Source organism: Moschus berezovskii, chromosome 13 (assembly GCF_049115385.1).
Source record: "Moschus berezovskii isolate FMDL1 chromosome 13, NW_MosBer_1.0, whole genome shotgun sequence".
Taxonomy (NCBI): domain Eukaryota; kingdom Metazoa; phylum Chordata; class Mammalia; order Artiodactyla; family Moschidae; genus Moschus; species Moschus berezovskii.
The window spans coordinates 40,888,444-40,908,430 of NC_142472.1; the positions used below are offsets into that span (position 1 = coordinate 40,888,444).

A 19,987-nucleotide genomic window follows, 5' to 3' on the forward strand; every position below is an offset into this window, starting at 1 on the left:
AAGATCCTTGCTCCCCTTTTTAGCAGAATCTTATTTTTATCAAATAAGGCATCACTATTTTTATGTTTCTATTTTTATTAAGCATAGTCCATCATCACTATGGTTCAGCTGTTCCCTCAAATGATTTCCTTCCATCCCTGTGTCTTAGTTTCTTTCTCCCAGAAATGAATAAAAGGATGGAGAAAGTAATAAGATACTTCACTGTGCTTCACTTTGCTGAAGTTGGGAGGTCTCACCTTACAATCAGGACAAGGTAACCTAAGTGCAAAATACCCCATTTTCACTTGCTGGTACATTAACCACTCTGATGGATTCTCACTTCTTACTAATGAATGCTTAATTAGAACACACATGCACAAATACTTTACCAAAGTAGACCTAGCAGAAATTTTCCTTTATTTACAGAAGCTGCAAGTTTAAGGAGGTCTGTGTTATGCTTTGCTTTTGTTTTTGATAAACTTTTAAAAGATAACCTGTGTTTCAAATAGTTAAACAGAACAGTAATTTCTTTATACCAAGTGCACATTAGCCTACACAGCCCTCACCAGCTAAGGAGTAAGACAATTAAGTAGACTTCATAAACTTTGCAATTGTAAATTTACCTTTCAAACATAATGGACCAATAGACCAGGATCCAGCTTATATCCTCACCCTTAGTCCAATAAGTTTCATGAATCTGAAGCTGGTTTTTCTGGAGAGCTCTATTAAGAAAATCACCCAGCATCACCTTATTATCTGATATTTGAATAGAACTTCTTAAAACCTTGCTATTAAGCAGAAAGCATATTTACTGTGAGAATACTGCTCATAGAATCAGTGTAACAACTGTACATGTGGACAGTGGAGAGGATAAATCTTCAACTAGTTATAAATAAATATCTGATATTGGTGACTATTAAAATTTCATTTCACTTAGGCAACCTATTTTATATTTTATTCATTTCGTCTTAGGAAACCTATTTAGTTTTAATATATATTTGAAAAAAATGTACTTAGAGAAAAGATAAAAATTTTTTCAACTCTCATATGCACTTTGCAAATCACTTATTGTTAATGTTTTTCTTCTATATACTTTATAATTTTCTCTATCTGCATAATATTTTCTGAACCATTTGAAAGTAAGATGTATAAATCATGGTACTTCACCTGTTATATTTACCCATATGCATTCTGGGGAGTACTTATTAAAAATAAGGATTTTTCTGATACATAAATACAGTGTATTTATCAGCCCAATAACCTATTTCACTGACACAATATTTTATTTAAACTGATATTGACACTCTAATTTTGTCATTTGACCCAATCATGTCCTTTATAGCATTTACAGCATTCCTAAATCCAAATTAAGATCACATTATATTTAGTTGTAATTTCTCTCTTGTTTCTTTGATTGTTTGCATTTCCTTGGCCTTTTAAAATTGTAAAAAAAATATTGTAAAATTGACATGTTTGAAAAAAGAAGAGAATGTTTCTCATTTTGCCTTTGATATTTCCTCATGATTAGACTCAGGCTGTGTATTCTAAACTAATATGCAAATAGAAGTATCAGTTCAGTTCAGTTGCTGACGTGTCCGACTCTCCGCGACCCCATGAATCACAGCACGCCAGGCCTCCCTGTCCATCACCAACTCCCGGAGTTCACTCAAACTCATGTCCATCGTGCTGGTGATGCCATCCAGCCATCTCATTCTCTGTTGTCCCCTTCTCCTCCCGCCCCCAATACCTCCCAGCATCAGAGTCTTTTCCAGTGAGTCAACTTGTCGCATGAGGTGGCCAAAGGATTGGAGTTTCAGCTTTAGCATCAGTCCTTCCAATGAACACCCAGGATTGATCTCCTTTAGAATGGACTGGTTGGATCTCCTTGCAGTCCAAGGGACTCTTGAGTCTTCTCCAATACCACAGTTCAAAAGCATCAATTCTTCGGCAGTCAGCTTTCTTCACAGTCCAACTCTCACATCCCTACATGACCACTGGAAAAACCATAGCCCAACTAGACGGACCTTTCTTGGCAAAGTAATGTCTCTGCTTTTTAATATGCTATCTAGGTTGGTCATCTATAGGCATAGTAAAAATAACTTGGCAGAGGACAAGAGTTTGGATCCTAGGGCAAGTGTTGTAAGAACACTTAGGTCTTAGTAATACAATGTATAGGATCCAAACCCTATCTCCATTAGTTTAGGCTGATCATTCACATCGAAAACATTTTCAGTTCAGTTCAGTTCAGTAGCTCAGTCATGTCCGACTCTCCACGACCCCATGAATCACAGCACGCCAGGCCTCCCTGTCCATCACCAACTCCCGGAGTTCACTCAAACTCATGTCCGCAGAGTCGGTGATGCCATCCAGCCATCTCATTCTCGGTCGTCCCCTTCTCCTCCCGCCCCCAACCTTTCCCAGCATCAGAGTCTTTTCCAGTGAGTCAACTCGTTGCATGAGGTGGCCAAAGTATTGCAGTTTCAGCTTTAGCATCAGTCCTTCCAATGAACACCCAGGATCGATCTCCTTTAGAATGGACTGGTTGGATCTCCTTGCAGTCCAAGGGACTCTCAAGAGTCTTCTCCAGCACCACAGTTCAAAAGCATCAATTCTTCGGCGATCAGCTTTCTTCACAGTCCAACTCTCACATCCATACATGACCACGGGAAAAACCTAGCCTTGACTAGACGGACCTTCGTTGGCAAAGTAATGTCTCTGCTTTTTAATATACTATCTAGGTTGGTCATAACTTTCCTTCCAAGGCGTAAGCGTCTTTTAATTTCATGGCATTTTAATAGAGGGCTGATTTTTTTCTAACATTAAGCATAGATTGCCTGGTTCTTGGTGAACAGACAAGCAGTAAATAGTTGACAATGATGAAATTCAAGCAAAGGGACTCTTTAAAAGACCTACAATAAGAATGTAAATTCTTAGAAGAACTGAGATATTTTAAACTGACTAGTCATCTGGAAAAATTATTTTGCCCAGGGCTAGAGTTGACTAAATAACTCCAAGCTTGCTAAGATTAACCATAGACATCTGTACATCTTCAAATTCCTTCTCTCCACATTTTTAAGCTCAACTCTCATTACTGGTTTGTTTGTTTAGTTTCCTATTTTAAAAGAATGTATGATTAGATCAGGCTGCTCAGTGATGTTTCCTTCTAGTTCCAATACCTCAAGTCTAATTCCAGCTGCTTCAGTTTGTCAAACTGTCAAAGTTCCAGTTTCTCCCCTGTAAGTGTACTTGCGTGCCTTTGTGCTAAGTGGTTTCAGTTGTGTTCGACCCTTTGCAACCTTATGGACTATAGCCCACCAGGATCCTCTGTCCATGGGATTGTCCAAGCAAGAATACTGGAGTGGATTCAGGAAGACCCCTGCTCCAGGGGATCTTCCTGACCCAGTGAGGAGACCTGTGTCTCATGTCTCCTGCATTGGCAGGTGGGTTCTTTATCACTAGTGCCAACTGGGAAGGCTTGCTGCTGCTGCTGCTGCTAAGTCGCTTCAGTCATGTCCGACTCTGTGCGACCCTAGAGACGGCAGCCCACCAGGCTCCCCCATCCCTGGGATTCTCCAGGCAAGAACACTGGAGTGGGTTGCCATTTCCTTCTCCAATTATTAAAGTGAAAAGTGAAAGTGAAGTCGCTCAGCCGTGTCCGACTCTTAGCGACCCCATTGACTGCAGCCCACCAGGCTCCTCCGTCTATGAGATTTTCCAGGCAAGAGTACTGGAGTGGGTTGCCAATGCCTAGAATCTAATAAAAGTTTCTTCACATGTAGAAAGGGATTTATTTTTACTGGTTTTGTTTAAAAATGTAGTTACCTTTTTACCATATGTATAGTAACTTTAGATATTCTTCTGTTCTCAGAGCAAGTTTTAAACTAGAAGACATTCTCATCTACTTTTTTCTTTGAAGAAAACTGAAAAATATATAAAAAGCAGTTCTTGTTTACAAAATTGCTTACAATATTAGCCACATCAAGAGCTTTACCTCATACTAACTTTGTAATATACAAAATATTATCTACTCTGATTTCAAATGAGCTGGGCCATTTTGGTCCATTAGGTAATCCATTACCTACTGCCTGTACTAGTATATTTGGCTTCTGTATAAAATACCCTGCTTGTTGTGCCTTCTTACACATAGTCTGTGCCCACTCTAGAATGGCACCAGTTGCTTATAGAGTAAACATTCAAAAGGATCTGATGTCCAGTCCTTTCTCATTTTCACTCAACTTTGTGGGCCTCAGGTTATGCAGCTGTTCCCCGAAGGATCTAAAATTCAAAATCTGTTGCAATTTCTTCAGTTTTTGCCTTTTCGTTGTTTTTGAACACAACCTTGACCATAACTTCTGGAAATCACTTATACAGCTATTATCTGTATTTCATGAGAAGAAATGACATTTACTCATTATCCTCTTGTAAAAGAGCTTGTGCTGAACATCAATCTCTCTTAAAATATTTTTCATGGAAAATGTAGACTTTCTGTCTCTGCTTCTTTGCCTCAGCAGTAGCAGAATGTTCTTACTCTAAATATAAAATTATATTAAAAAAGCAAGAAACAATATTTTCTTTAATTAACTTCTTCCTTTAAGGGTTTTAGAAGAGGGGTTATGACTTGACAAAGATCCTTCCCATCTGTTTCTGTTTGCTTGCTTTTATTTTGACTTCCTTTCGTTGTCTTATCAAACATCACATGAATCATTAACATTTGTTTTCATCGCTTCTTTTGGTTTCCCTTACTTTATATGATTAAGACATTATGTTCAGAAAAGTTTAGGGCTAATACATTTCATATTAGCTTAATATTCTTTAAGTAAATATTAAATTAAATGATCTTATATGTTTGCCATCTGTTATATTCTTATTTTTCTCAGCTCTGGAGTAGTAAGATATGGGAACATACAACTTTTTTGTGAAAGCAGCAAACTTCATTCAATTACAGGCGTCTGGATATAAGTTTTGACTAAATAGATGCTATTTTTAATAAAGCTACTTCCTAACAGAAATGTAATTTATTAATCTTTCTGTGCAAAAAAAAAAAGCAAGAAATCCTTGTGTGTGTTTTCAAGGGGGTTCTATTCAAAAGTGGAATATATACCTATCTGCATACAGAGTAATATGCAGTGGCACAGTCCCTTGTTAATGTTCCCATGAAAGCACTGAATTTCTGGTGTCATCCAACTAAGCAATTTGAAATTGTTCCAGTTTGTAATAAAATCTCATCATATATTGTGATTGTTGTTGAACAAACTTCATTAACTTTTTAAAAGAAATGATCAAGCTATGTAATACTTTAGTTTCATATATGGAATATGAGCTAAATTCTATACCTGTCTATATGTATTAGATGCTATAAATAGCTACATATAATAATAGGTACAAAATATTAAATCAGTGTGTATGTATAACTGCATCACTTTGCTGTACACCTGATACTAACACCACATTGTAAATCAACAATAATATAAAATAACAATTAAATTTAAAAAAGTAAATATAATTCACAAACACAAAACAGAACTAGATTAAAAAATGATATCCATTTTTATAAGGATTTTAAAATATTTTCTTTAACTCATCTGTAGATCTAAATCTGCATAATAACAGTAAGCAGCATACAAAAATTCATACCTGCAATAAACTATTCAGTGATCTAGATACTTAGTTATTCACCAAATTAGAGCTGTAAGCATCAAATCACAATGAACTTTGGAACTATTAAAGGAATTTGTAATTTAAATAGTTTCGCTCAATCCTTACTCCCACATGCTTTTAATTAGAAGAGACTTTTTAATTAAGTACTCCCATGCACAAAGTGCCGCTTGATGATTTTTCTGTCATATCAGCCTCCCTTACAAAAGCAAATAATCATTGTGTCAAAGGAAGATATTTGCTCTGAAACCAAACTATAAGAATTCTAGTTCTGATTTCAAGTTGTTCAGTTGAGGCTTTGCATACTAAAAGGAAGCCTCTGTTTTCTGAGAAAATGGTGAGAACAGATTTGGAAAACAGGGAGACTGATGGTATCAAGGTGTCTAAAATTCAGTCCCTTCATCTGCATCAGAGTCAGTGTATTTCCTCCAGTAATCTTCCAGTTGCTTTTTAGAGGAATTGACATAATGGAATAGATGTGGATTCAAGCAAATATCAATTCATTGCATATCTATTTGCTAGTTCTTTGAAAATGTGCAGGATAACTTAATTTTTTTAGGCTTTAATAGCCTATTTGTAAAAGGCACTAAAAATACATTTTTTGTTGAGTTGTTGAAAAGTTTAGATTTGAAATCTGTAAGGTGCCCTGAACACAATAGACTCTCAGAAAATATTATCTATGCTGTTTGTAATTATTATTACCTTTATTTCCAATTTGCATGCTAAGTAGCTTCAGTTGTGTCTGATTGTGCAAACCTATGTACTGTAGCTTGCCAGGCTCTTCTGTCCATGGGATTTTCTAGGCAGGAGTGGATTGCCATGCCCTTTTCCAGGGGATACCCAGGGATTAAACCTTTGTCTCTTAAGTCTCCTTCATTGGCAAGCAAGTTCTTTACCACTAGCACCACCTGGGAAGCTCCTATTTCCAGGTTATTTGATCTTAAAAAAATTCTTACCCAGTTGAAATATCAGGGAATGATTATTTTATAAACCATGCTCAGCATGAGGAAAAATATTTCTCTGGTCAAGAAATACAGAAATAAAGATGATATGGGAAATGATGAGTAGATGTGAGATTACCCAGTTAGAAATGAAGTATAATGTACAAAGGACGGCCATGAAATCAAAACATGAATAAGCCTCTGAGTTTCTAAATGCAAATAACACACCTCTGAATAATAAAGTCTTAGCCATGAAAATACTTAGAAGTTGTAATAATCTCCATCGTGTAGCTTGATTTTTAGGGCCTTCTCTACGGCTCCATCACTTTGCCTACTGTTTGAAGAGTCAGGCAAAGACAGAGTATTGGAATACTTATTACATAACATAATACCATGGCACAGTTTGAATTATGGGCCCATGTATTTTGTCTAGCACCTTTGCCATTAGGCTTGTTCTCAGGTGGTTTGTTATCGGAGGCCTAAGGTAGACCTATAGTCCCATAACTCGGAAGCCTGCTGTTAGCTCTCTGGGTACATCCATATGTGATTATTTGTTGTAGATTAGCAGGTCAATTGGAGAAGGCAATGGCACCCCACTCCAGTACTCTTGCCTGGAAAATCCATGGATGGAGGAGCCTGGTGGGCTACAGTTCATGGGGTCGCGACTGAGCGACTTCACTTTCACTTTTCACTTTCATGCATTGGAGAAGGAAATGGCAACCCACTCCTGTGTTCTTGCCTGGAGAATCCCAGGGACGGGAAGCCTGGTGGGCTGCTGTCTATGGGTCGCACAGAGTCAGACACGACTGAAGTGACTTAGCAGCAGCAGGTCAATATAATTTCTCAGGAACAACATAAAATTACTTAAAACTTTTTTTTCCTTACAGATTCTGATTTATCCATAAGTATGTTTCAATAAAGGCTTCCCTGGTGGCTCAGCGGGAAACAGTATTCCTGCAATGCAGGAGATATGAATTTGATCCCTGAGTGGGGAAGATCTCCTGGAGAAGGAAATGGCAACCCACTACTGTATTTTTGCCTGGGAAATCCCATGAACAGAGAAACCTAGCAGGCTGCAGTCCATGGGGTCACAAGGAGTCCTTGGGGTCACAACTTAGTGACTAAATAAAACGTTTTAATAAACATGACAAAATTATAAAGTAGAATTGCTTCAAAGTTAGGCTCTGTAGACAAGGCAGAGAGAGTTACTCTTCTAGAGTCTGTCTGTGCCTGATAAATTTCTATTTACATTTAATTCTAAGGCAGATAATCTCTGATATCTAAGTATTATTGAACCATGGAAATGCCTTAACTATAGCAATTGGAATCTATTTTATAGCCAGCATTTTAAATGCTTGATGCTTTCCACCTGTTATGAACATGAGTCAAAAATTTGAGACATATTTATTAAGAGTAATTGTTATAGTAGACTAAATACTGAGCACATAAATGTGTTTATAATTTTTACAAATGTATTTTGTATATGGCTGCAATAAAAATCTTACAAAATTATTGTTATATTTTTAATGTATATATATTTGTTTTAAAATTTAGTTTCAGATAGACTTTAAAATCTCTAAATGCTAAAAGAATTATTTTTAGCACATAATCTTGTTAGTTCATTAATTTCTCCTGAAGTTTAACATTTGAGACTGCATTAAAAGCTTTAAAGAAAGCGTCATGCTAAAGCATTCTCCTTCTGATACTGATGGGGAAAGAATTATGGCTGCTGTTTTTGTAGGTCTCGCCATGTAAGAGACTTCTCATATGTAACATCAAAGTGAGACAAAGTGCTATGGAGTTGATCCTTAGGGTGAGCTCTATTAAGAGATGTTTAATAGTAAGGGACGGCAATGCAAGCAGGGAAGGAGGAGGTACTTATTTTGAAGCTTCTAGAAGGAATAACAGACCTTAGCAGTGCAGAGCTTGGTGTGCGACAGGGTCATTGCATGAGGGAGAGGGGTGACAGATAAGATTAGGGAAGAAAGTCAATGCCAATTATATAGAACCTGGATGAAGAATCTGGATGAAGATCTAGTGGATCTTTTAAAACAACATGTGTGCTGTGTGCCCTGTCATGTCTGACTCTTTGCTATCCCATGGACAGTAGCTCACCAGGCTCCCCTGTCCATGAGATTCTCCAGGCAAGAATATTGGAGTGGGTTGCTGTTTCCTTCTTATAACAATGTGCAAACACACAATGATTCATGATTAATGAATGATTTTTGTATAACCATTTTTTGCTACTGCATTCCTTCTCCTAATATGCTATAGGTATCACAGAAGATTAGAAAATAATCTTTAAGGCATTAATTTTTTATTTAATGGAAGAATTTTAAGAATTCATAATCTTGAGATGTTAATTTTGAGCAAATCATTTCTTTTCCACAAGTATTTTGAATGACTTCACTGAATGAAATTTGAATTTTGAAGACAAATGGTTCTCCTCCCCTGTCTAATCTTAGGAAACATTGTCTATTAAAAAATAAAAGAAGAACAAGAATGATATCTTCAACATAAGTGAATACATGAATGATAGAAATATTGAGATAAATTAGAAGGAAAGAAAAGTTGGGTTAAATTAAATAAAGACTAAGAATTAGAAAATTTTGGTTAAAAGCATCGGTATTCTACCTCTTTGGTTATTCCTATAATTTCTGTAACTAGATTTTAAAACCATTTAATTGCTTTACTTAGTAAAAATCATTATCAAAAATATCTATTAAGAGTTCTGATTTTTAGATACATGATACTAAGAATATGAAAAACTGAAGTTTTTTTTAGAAATTTTTTATAATATTAGTTTATTAGGTTTGTTTGGGCTTATTTATCTACTTTGTATATATAAACCACATGAAAATTATATCTGATTTGTTGATTCATTTGTTCACTCAAACCCATAGTTATTGAACATTCACTTGGTGCTCAGATTATACCAGTAAGCCAGAGTTCATAATATCCTGCAGGCAAAGCTAAAACATGTGGTAGGAATACACAATTTAGGTACATCAATATTACTGTGAAGTAGAAAAATGGTTTAACATTGGTTTTAAGTTACTTGCTAATTACCGCAGATTATGTATAAGTACTCAATTAACAATGTTGAAGGTGAGATCTACAAATATTTAGACTCTGTTTCATAAATCACTGTAGTTTATTTATAGTTCCTTATGTATTAATTCTTAAAGTTACCAGACATTTTGAAAACATTTGCACTGCAATAAGCGTTTTTCAAATGTTTGAAAACTTTACTTTTCTATATACCTCCTACTATAGATATTAAACTATGTGAAATTTAAACATTTTATACAAATACTTTGAAAGTTTAAACTACACCATAAAGTGGACAGTTAGGTTTATGTTTAGCTTTGCTTTTCCTCTGGATTTTTAATTTCTTATTTATGCTTCATTTTATTTGATTTATTGAAGATTTAATTTACTTTTTCACATAGCTGTGTTTCTCAACTGGTAAAAGTTGAGTAAAAGTTGCACCTTAACATTTAATTATTCTATTAATCTCACTTCAAGGTGGAAAGATTATAGTTCATTGATATTGATTAAATAACCTGGATGACTTTCATATAAATAGCAACAAGTGTGCACACAAGTTGCATTACATAGTATTTTTAACAACACCTCTGTCTTTTATAATGGAGATATATCTGAGTGCGCTCAGAAAAAAATATTGGTTCTGCAAGCTTGGAGGAAGTAATTGTCATTCAACAGAAATCAACTAGATTTGCATATCAGTAAAACACACACACATACTCTTACCTATTTTCTGAGTGCTCTGTACTGATATCAAAATAGCAAATATATATTTATGAGAATTTATGAAATGTTGTATTCTTTTCATATATATAAACTCAATGAAATTATGAAATTAACTTTGAGAATATGTGAAAAATGTTGCTTCCTAAACAAGTGAAGATAGAATAAAACCCACAAATTTTATATCGTGTTGCGCAGTTTTTATTTTCACATTTGTCTCCAAGACATCATATAATTATTTTTTGTTGTTCATTTTTAGATGGAAGACTGTATTTGAAAACTACTGTCATGTACTGAATCTTTCCTGTTGAAGAAACCCATGTTATAGTAAAGAACTCTGCAGTCAGATGTTCGTCATTGGAAAGTTTGGAAAAAAATAAAGTCCTTTTAAGGGAACTTCCTCAATTTTGTGTATTAATGTTCTTTAAAAGTTTAAGTATTCTACAAAAAAGGTTTTCCTTTATTGATTTTCATCTGTGGTTCATACCAGAGACCTGAGAATGTTTGTAAATGTACAAGTATCAAACTTCATACAGTTAATAACTGCAACTTTGCTGCTGGACACTTGTATACAGTTTAAAAGCAGGTCTGAATAAGACCTACCTTTGTTTTTTTAATGGAATGAACCATTTTCCTCTTCTGAAAATTCTGTATTTGAGCACATCAAGACTCTTGTAGCACTGGTCACCTAGACTTACAGAATTATGTCCTCCAGAAACCAGCGAGAACACTTGGAAATGAACTTGTAGAGGACATAGAGGATTCCTAAAAAATCAGTAAATCACAGAATAATACTCTGTTACATTCTATTTTAAACTCTCTAACTGTGGTTTTTCTCCTGAAGATTTTTGTCTTATGTACTTTCCGAAAGACCAACAAATGGATATTGACAACAACCCCATGAAATAACATTTTGCATATCTGAAAAGAAGCATTGGATATAAGCCAAAAGGTTTCACTGAAGGTCTTTTTACCTTAAACATATATATAAATGTAACATGTTTTCATTCCAAACTGGTAGTGGTATAGAACTTAAAATGATCAGGATGATGCTTCTTCAAACTGTTGGTCACATGTACAGTATATAAACATAAAACATACAAGGAAGGTATTATGTATGCAGTAGTATACTAGAGTTTAGGAAAATGAAAATTTTAGAAAATATGTTTTGTCACCCTGTTGGTCAGAAAGACACCTTTCTGGTTTTAACGCATGCAGGCATGTAAATATTTGTCTGGAGTCACAGTATTAATGAATGAGATCTTATGCATCTGGTGACAACAGAACTCTGTGTCAGCCACTTTTATTTGTATATTGAACCCTAGTTAGTGCCCCAAACTGCACTATTGAGAATGGATTGTGGCTGAATAGTAAATCAAAACACCAGAAATATTTTTATATGTTAATGTCATATTATGTTAATGTTGCTGAAAGACAAAACCTAACAAACTCTTGATCCTTGATGTATCAGTCCAATACCATGTAGCGCTGAGTGATAAAGTTCAAATGTGTTGTGCTTCCCACCCTGGTCAGAGGGAAGGGTGCCTATGTGTTATTTTCACTGTCTTCTTAAGAGTTACCATATGTGTTTTCACTTTTGTGCAGATAACTGGAAGTCAAGCTGCAAACAGTGCTTACTACAAGCTGAAGTTACTTTCTCTTTGTTTTTACATACTTGGAGTTACACCTTTAAAGACTGAAATCATGAGTCAGTACAGTTGCAGGACATTTTATGATTTTGCTGTCATCTTAAAATTTTATGATCATAACATTATTTATTACCATAAATAGCAAAATCTTAAATGGCCAAGAAAACTAGCTTAAAAATGTTTAAAGATAGTTCTCATTGGCTATTAATGATTTGGTTAAGAAATTAACATTATAGATACACTGGCACTAAGCTTCTATAGTTTTTAGGTCTTCCTTGCAATATTGAAGCATATTTCTTTTGTGTAGCTCGCTATTAACCAGCTAAGGCCATTTTTAATACAATAAAAAAGTTATATATGCAGTTCCTATTTTTAGCTTGCTTAAAAAGGAGCAATATTTTTATTTAAAACACTGCTAGTAAGTGCTTTATAGAAACTTGGTTTTCTAAGCATAATTCTTCCATAAACATCTTTTGTTATTTGAACACAAGAGATTTTATTCTTTGTTGTATGTATCTCTTGCTTTTCCCTGTTTGCAGTCTTTAAAGGATTATAACATTTAAAATCAGAGGGACTTGTGGCAACCTTTTGAATCATACATTTTTGAAATTTTTTTTTTAAAAGCCCACAACTTCCATAAGTAGTTACCAGCCATTGCTCTGCTCCTTGCATAGAGTCACCTGTTAAGTAGGTTAAATAGTTTAAAAATACATATTTTCCAGACCTTTGAGAACGCTTTAGTGTTTGGTTCACTATAAAAGGAAATTTTAGAAAGGAATTTAAAAAAAGCTATCAGCTATATGCTAAGAGAGAATCTTACTAACATGTTGTAAATATTACAAGTCAAGAAATGTTATTTTAAGTCTGTAACTTAAGTTTTTTACCCTTTATTAGTTATACAGTTTGGTTTAAAATTCGTTTTTGGTTTAAACAAGTAAAATTGTGCCCATTTTATGGTTTCCATGCTTTTGTAATCTTAAAATTATTAATGTCTAGTTGTTCTGTATTATAACCACATTTGCGCTCTATGCAAGCCCTTGAAACAGAACATACTCATCTTCATGTAGGACCTATGAAAATTGTCTATTTTTATCTATATATTTAAAGTTTTCTAAAAATGATAAAAGGTTATTACGAATTTTGTTGTACAAAATCTGTACAAAAATCTGTTTTTACATCATAATGCAAGAATTGGAAATTTTTCTATGGTAGCCTAGTTCTTTGAGCCTGGTTTCAATGTGAGAACCACGTTTACTGTTATTGTATTTAATTTTCTTTTTCTTTTCAACAATCTCCTAATAAAACTGTCTGAAATCTCCCAGTGACTTTATTTATAGTTCATCTTTATTAAATTTTGTGAAATGCATAGCATTGAAGGAATATTTACTTTCTAATGGGAGGCATCTAAAAACAACATAAGTCAGCTCTTTACAATATGAAGGGAACAATGCTCAATGATTTTATTTAACATGCAACTGCTTCTATCTCTAATATGAATTACTGCGGTGAAAAACATCATAAAAGCACACTCTGTAGTTATTGTTTAACAAGCAGATTTTCCATATTTTGTTTCTTGCCAGCTAAGCAAACTGCCCACATATACATGATTTATTTATGTACATTTTTCAGTTTATGAAGCTGTTATTTGTACCTTTTTCCTTTATATTCTTATATTCCCATGATTCTTATTTCACAAAGCTTTGTGCTGAATAATGTAAAGGAGACATGTTGATGGAACAAAATATATTATTCCCATATCTATAGGAGTGTAGATTTGTAACTAACTCAGTGTTCTGTTTTTACTCTCTATCATTGGGGGGAAAAATGCTTTTAGAAACTTTGCAATTCCAATAGTCTTTAATAATATATACATTTTAATCAATCCAAAATGCCACACTTAAGGAAATCACAGATAATCTCTGAATACTCCAAACATTCCCAAAAGAATGTAAAATGATTTTATTTTCTGTCTAAAGGAATTATTTCAATGAATTAACAAATAGTGATAGATCCCCAATAAAAACCTCAAATGTTTATGTGACCACTACAAACACATTTTTGTCTACTGTCCACACAGGTTTATGTTGATAAGACTTGTATTAGAATATCATGTGGCCTCTGGATGTTAGCGGAATTTGGTGATGATTTAAGGTTTCTCCCCATGTGTTTTCATTGGCATTAGCAAATTTACAATATGAACAAAAGTTATTTATTACTAGAAGAGAGTAAATTATAAATAAAAGTTACATGGATTGCATTTTTACAATATGGGGAGTAGAGATGTTAATAGAATTAAAACATTGCAAATGACATTGTAAATATATCACTTTTCTTCATGTGTAGGGGTGGTGCTAACATTTATCTTTCATATGTATAACTGATATATAAAAGCTGAACTGATCCTCATTTATTCCTTTAAACAGATTCATTAATAAAGCCTCATTCTGCAGAAAGCACAGTGGTAAGTGTTGTAATGAATGAAAACATAGCTTTGTCCCAGAGGAGCTTATAATTTTGTTGGAATACGAAGTCTTACTTTCAGCAAGAGAAGAGTCACTGAGTGTCTCTTAGTCTGCCATGGATGTAGAACTAGTGTTAAGAGGGTATTGACTTAGATGCCTTCCTACAAAGTGGTAAAAATCTATATCCATTTTGTGCATTCTTTCTAGCGACTAATACAAGACAGTTTGCAGATCAGACAATTCTACAGAGATTGAGAAGGATATATTTCCCTCTATGTAAAACTAGTTATTTTTCTGTTACTTTTCATGTATTTCAATCACATCACTCTTCTTGCCAGTCCTCACAAACTTTGTGTTTCTTTTATTTATTTATTTTTAATTAAAGGATAATTGCTTTCCAGTATTGTGTTGGCTTTTGCCATACATCAACATGAAGCAGCCGTAAGTATCCACTGTGAACCACCCTCCCATTCCTTCTCTTCCTCTCAGTGACTGCTTCTTTCTCCTCTCATTGCAAGCATGCATGTTCCTCTTGATTCCTCTATCATTCAGGAGCATAAGATCCCACCCATCGAGGCAAACCAGTCATTTTCTTTCTGTCCTAAGCTAGATTCTCTGAGTTCTGATTGTCTCAAGTCAACGTTTGCGGCAGTAAGTTACCTAGGTACTGCAATACATTCATTTAGGGAATTTGAGAAACTACTGTGTCCAGTTAAATAGGAATTTCTGGGGTTTGGGGCTGCAGCATCAGGACTTTTAGGTTCCTCAGTTCAGTTCGGTTCCGTTCAGTTGCTCAGTTGTGTCCGACTCTTTGCGACCCCATGAACTGCAGCACGCCAGGCCTCCCTGTCCATCACCAACTTCCGGAGTCCACCAAAACCCATGTCCATTGAGCTGGTGATGCCATCCAACCATCTCATCCTCTGTCATCCCCTTCTCCTCCTGCCCTCAATCTTTCCCAGCATCAGGGTCTTTTCAAATGAGTCAGCTCCTCGCATCAGGTGGCCACGGTATTGGAGTTTCAGCTTCAACATCGGTCCTTCTGATGAACACCCAGGGCTGATCTCCTTTAGGATGGACTGGTTGGATCTCCTTGCAGTCCAAGGAACCCTCAAGAGTCTTCTCCAATACAACAGTTCAAAAGCATCAATTCTTCCACGCTCAGTCTTCTTCATAGTCCAACTCTCTCATCCATACATGACCACGGGAAAAATTATAGCCTTGACTAGACGGACCTTTGTTGGCAAAGTAGTGTCTCTGCTAATAAGCAGCCAGGTTGAAGATCACTGTCTGGGAGGGTAGCAAGTAACACATAGAAAGTGACTAGCAGGTCTTCTGCTATGGGGTTAAGAGGTAGCTAAAGTGAGTGGGGTCCCTTGTGAGCTGTACAGTCACTACAAAAGTCAACTAATATTTCTGTAAAATAATTAAAATGACCTAAAATCTGTAAATAATTAACATGTATTTTAAAAGTAATTTCAGCATTGTGAACTTAATGCTGAATTGAACATAAATTTGCAGTTCTATCGTTCAGATACATTGGAAGTCACATTATTGTTTCTGAATAAAATTATTGGCTAATATGACTTCAGACTAAGTACACAAGAAGGTAAAACTTTCATTTCAATCATCACTGAGACTTCTTCCTTCTGAATGACCTCAGTTCAAACATTTTTCACAGTCCAAACCACTTGGGGAGAACTCTTTGGATTTTCATTCCTATGATTCAGTTTTTGAGAAGCTGTCCTAAGCCCTTCTCTTTGGAGAGAATCCAGATTTGTGAGAGAAAAACTTTCTACACAGTGTGGTGTGAGTCTCAGTGTGGGAGAAAGGAATATTTTAAACAAATAATTTTGTAAATGAGGAAGTATAAAGTTGTGTGAAAGGAGTAATGTTTCCACGCTTTATTTGTACTGGTAAAATATCATTCAAGACAAGTAGACTGTGATAAGTTTTGCATAATACCAGAAACGACCACTAAAAATGTTTTAACAATATATACCCTTAGCAACAGTGTAGATAAATCAAAATGGAGTTCAATGCTGTAGTAAGATTCAGTTCAGTTCAGTCGCTCAGTCGTGACCGACTCTTTGCGACCCCATGAATCACAGCACGCCAGGCCTCCCTGTCCATCACCAACTCCCGGAGTTCACTCAAACTCATGTCCATCGTGCTGGTGATGCCATCCAGCCATCTCATTCTCTGTTGTCCCCTTCTCCTCCCACCCCTAATCCTTCCCAGCATCAGAGTCTTTTCCAGTGAGTCAACTCTTCGCATGAGGTGGCCAAAGTACTGGAGTTTCAGCTTTAGCATCAGTCCTTCCAATGAACACCCAGGATCGATCTCCTTTAGAATAGACTGGTTGGATCTCTTTGCAGTCCAAGGGACGCTCAAGAGTCTTCTCCAACACCACAGTTCAAAAGCATCCATTCTTCGGCGCTAAGCTTTCTTCACAGTCCAACTCTCACATCCATACATGACCACTGGAAAAATCATAGCCTGACTAGATGGATCATTGTTGGCAATGTAATGTCTCTGCTTTTTAGCTTTCTAATAAAAAAGTAAATACTTTTGGATAATTCATCAGGAACTTTAAGATACTTTGCTAGTAGTTTCCATCTTCTCTCAGGTACTTCGGTTATTCTTTTAACAATGCTAATTCTGGGCCAAACTTGGTCCGCTACTACAGATAAAGATAAGTTAGTTGATACATCTCTAGCATGATGCATCTCCATTTTCTTTGTATTGAGTGTACTCTCATCAGTAATATATTTCAAACCTTTATTTTTTTAAGTAGAAACTGAAATGGTAAATATTAAGTTTTTAAAGTTTGTTTTTAACTTTTCTTTTATATTGGAGTATAGTTGATTGACAATGTTATGTTCATTTGCAGGTGTACAGCAAAGTGACTCCATTATACATAAAAATATACATATATTTACTTTTCCGATTCCTTTCCCATACAGGCTATTACAGAATATTGAGTAGAATTCCTTGTGCTATATAGTAGGTCCTTGATGATTCTTTACTTTATATCCTTCTCTTACTAATTCATCTTGTTAGATTTACAAAGGAAAATGTGCTCCCATACAGATGGATCTTTTATTTAAGTCCATCTGGTTGTTATGTACCTGGGTTTATTTATGATTAATATTTTTGGCTCCTTCCATTAATAAATTCTGATGCTTTTTAGTATATGCTTCACAGGCTTTGCTTTTATTTTTCCCACAGATAGCTACTATAAGACAATAGGTACATATCAGCATCTAAATGAATATGGGCAAATTCTTAGAAAATGAACCAGCACTATAAGCAGAATGCAGAATTTGATTTAAAAAAATCCCATAGGCAAATAATCTAATAGAACAATGTATTTTTAGGGTTGAAATGGGAGTTTCTAACCCAAGATGGGGGTAGTAGAAAATTCTGAATTGACTAACATAAATGATGCTTTAGCATCTAGATTTGACAAGTATTTAAAGATATCTCTAAGTTTTGGGGACACCACATCATCCCTGAGGAGTTTTTCACCTACAATTGCTTCAGTGCCACCACATGTACCTCTAATTTGGGCAGGTTACTTTGGAGTACTCTTTTATCTGCTGAATATTCATTGTTCCTTCCAGGTAAGATTCCAACCTGAGATAGACACTTGTCCTCTGTGTCCAATAGCTTCAGAGACTCTGAGTGGTCCTCTTGAAGTCTCTTCTCTAGACTTTAGATGAGAGACAGATACCCTTCACCCTCTATGGGTGATTGGAGGAAATTGAACCTGGAACAATCCACAACCCTCAGAAACATTTTCACTTCAGTTATTCACCTCATTTTTTAAATCAATTTTATAATCTGTAGGTGGATGGACAGCTGAGGCCAGAAAATTAGTTTTCAGATAGCTATTTCCAAGTTCTGCATGATGACCTTGCATCTTACCTTAGAATATGGTATCCATTTCATTCATTGATTAAATTTTTAAAAATTGCTTTAAATTTTTGGAGATAATTATAGACTAAATGCAATTATAAGAATTAACGAAGAGGCATCCCATATACACCACACATTTTCTTCAAGGATAACATTTTGCATAAATGTAGTATAGTATCAAAACTGAAAAATAGACTTTGATAACATCTACTGACTTTATTCAGATTTCAGCAGAATTATATGCACTTATTTGTGTGTGCATGTATGTTTAGTTCTACACAATTTTATCACAAGTCTAGATTACTACGAGCACCACCACAGTCAAGAAATAGAATATTTCCATGATAGGGATACTTCATGCTAGTTCTTAATTTTTTTTGGAGAATAGTTGATTTACATTGTTGTGTTAGTTTCTCCTGTGTGTGCTTAGTCACTCAATTGTGTCCAACTCTTTGTGACCCCATGGACTGTAGCCCACCAGGCTCCTCTGACCATAGGGATTCTCCAGGTAAGAATACTGGAGTGGGTTACCATGCCCTTCTCCAGAGGATCTTCCCAACCCGGGATCAAACCAAGGTCTCCTGTATGGCAGGCAGATTCTTTACTGTCTGAGCCACCAGAGAATCTCAGTTTCCTCTGTAAATGATCTTAATTTTCAAAGCAGAATAGAGACACAGAAATGGAGAACAAACCTCATGCTATCTTTTTACAGCTACAATCACTAACCTTTCTCCCTACCTCTGTATAAGTTAGGGTTCTCCATAATCAGTAGAAAACACACACACACACAGAGAAATGTGCATGCTACCTGGCCCTGTAGAGAATGTAGAGCCTTCAAATGTCCCCACTCCTGTTCCTCTGACAGTCACTGTAGCTTGTAGAGAGGGAGTGGGTGAAATTGCCTCTGATGCAGGTACAGAGTTGGGTCAATTTGGGACAACCTGCCCACGTGGGTTGCAGCTGTAATCCAGTCCAACATTTATACCATCTGGATGGAAGCAGAAAGAAACTGCAGGAGTCCATGGGCTGAATTCAAAGCAGTTTGATGATCACTCAGAAGCCTGGGCCATTGCTCTTTGCATTAATAATTGAGTTGTTCTAAAGGGATTAATGCTATGACTTGGAAGTGAGGGGTAAATGATCATGATTAAAGCCGGTAGGGTCAAAATATATGGAATTAAAGTTGGGCTATCTTTCAAGAGGCTGAGACTGCCTCTCTGTTTCAATCTGCTAGTTCAACCAACCTTAGCCTGAATATGGATCCTACCAACTAACACTTCAATAGACACAACAGGTAAAGTACATAGAAAAGCATCTAGCACAGTGCCTGGTCAGGATGGTGTATTGTCAAGAATGCCAGATTGCCTTTGAGATACAGTGATTTGGTTAATGCTATAACAGAATGTGCTGTTTTAGACTCTAAACAAAACTCAAGACAACTGCGAAATGAATCTGGCACTGCCCACCAGAGTTCCCAACCAGTGAGAAACTGGAAAATCATTTATATTGGTCCTCTCCCTCTGATTGAGGGTTCTAAATGTGCCCTTGCTTGTTTGGACACTGTATAACCAGTTCACACCATTATGATATTAGAGATGCAGAGTACAAT

General features: G+C 35.6%; 1 protein-coding gene across 1 annotated transcript in view; it reads left to right on the forward strand.

The window, feature by feature from the left end:
- DACH1 (dachshund family transcription factor 1) overlaps window positions 1–14,223 on the forward strand; it is a 477,975-nt gene extending 463,752 nt beyond the window's left edge. Inside the window, exon 12 of the mRNA XM_055426443.2 lies at window positions 10,606–14,223. Coding sequence (XP_055282418.2) covers window positions 10,606–10,643 — 38 coding nt within the window. The 3' untranslated portion in view covers window positions 10,644–14,223. The remainder of the gene's footprint in view (window positions 1–10,605) is intronic.
- The last annotated feature ends 5,764 nt before the right edge of the window (window positions 14,224–19,987 follow it).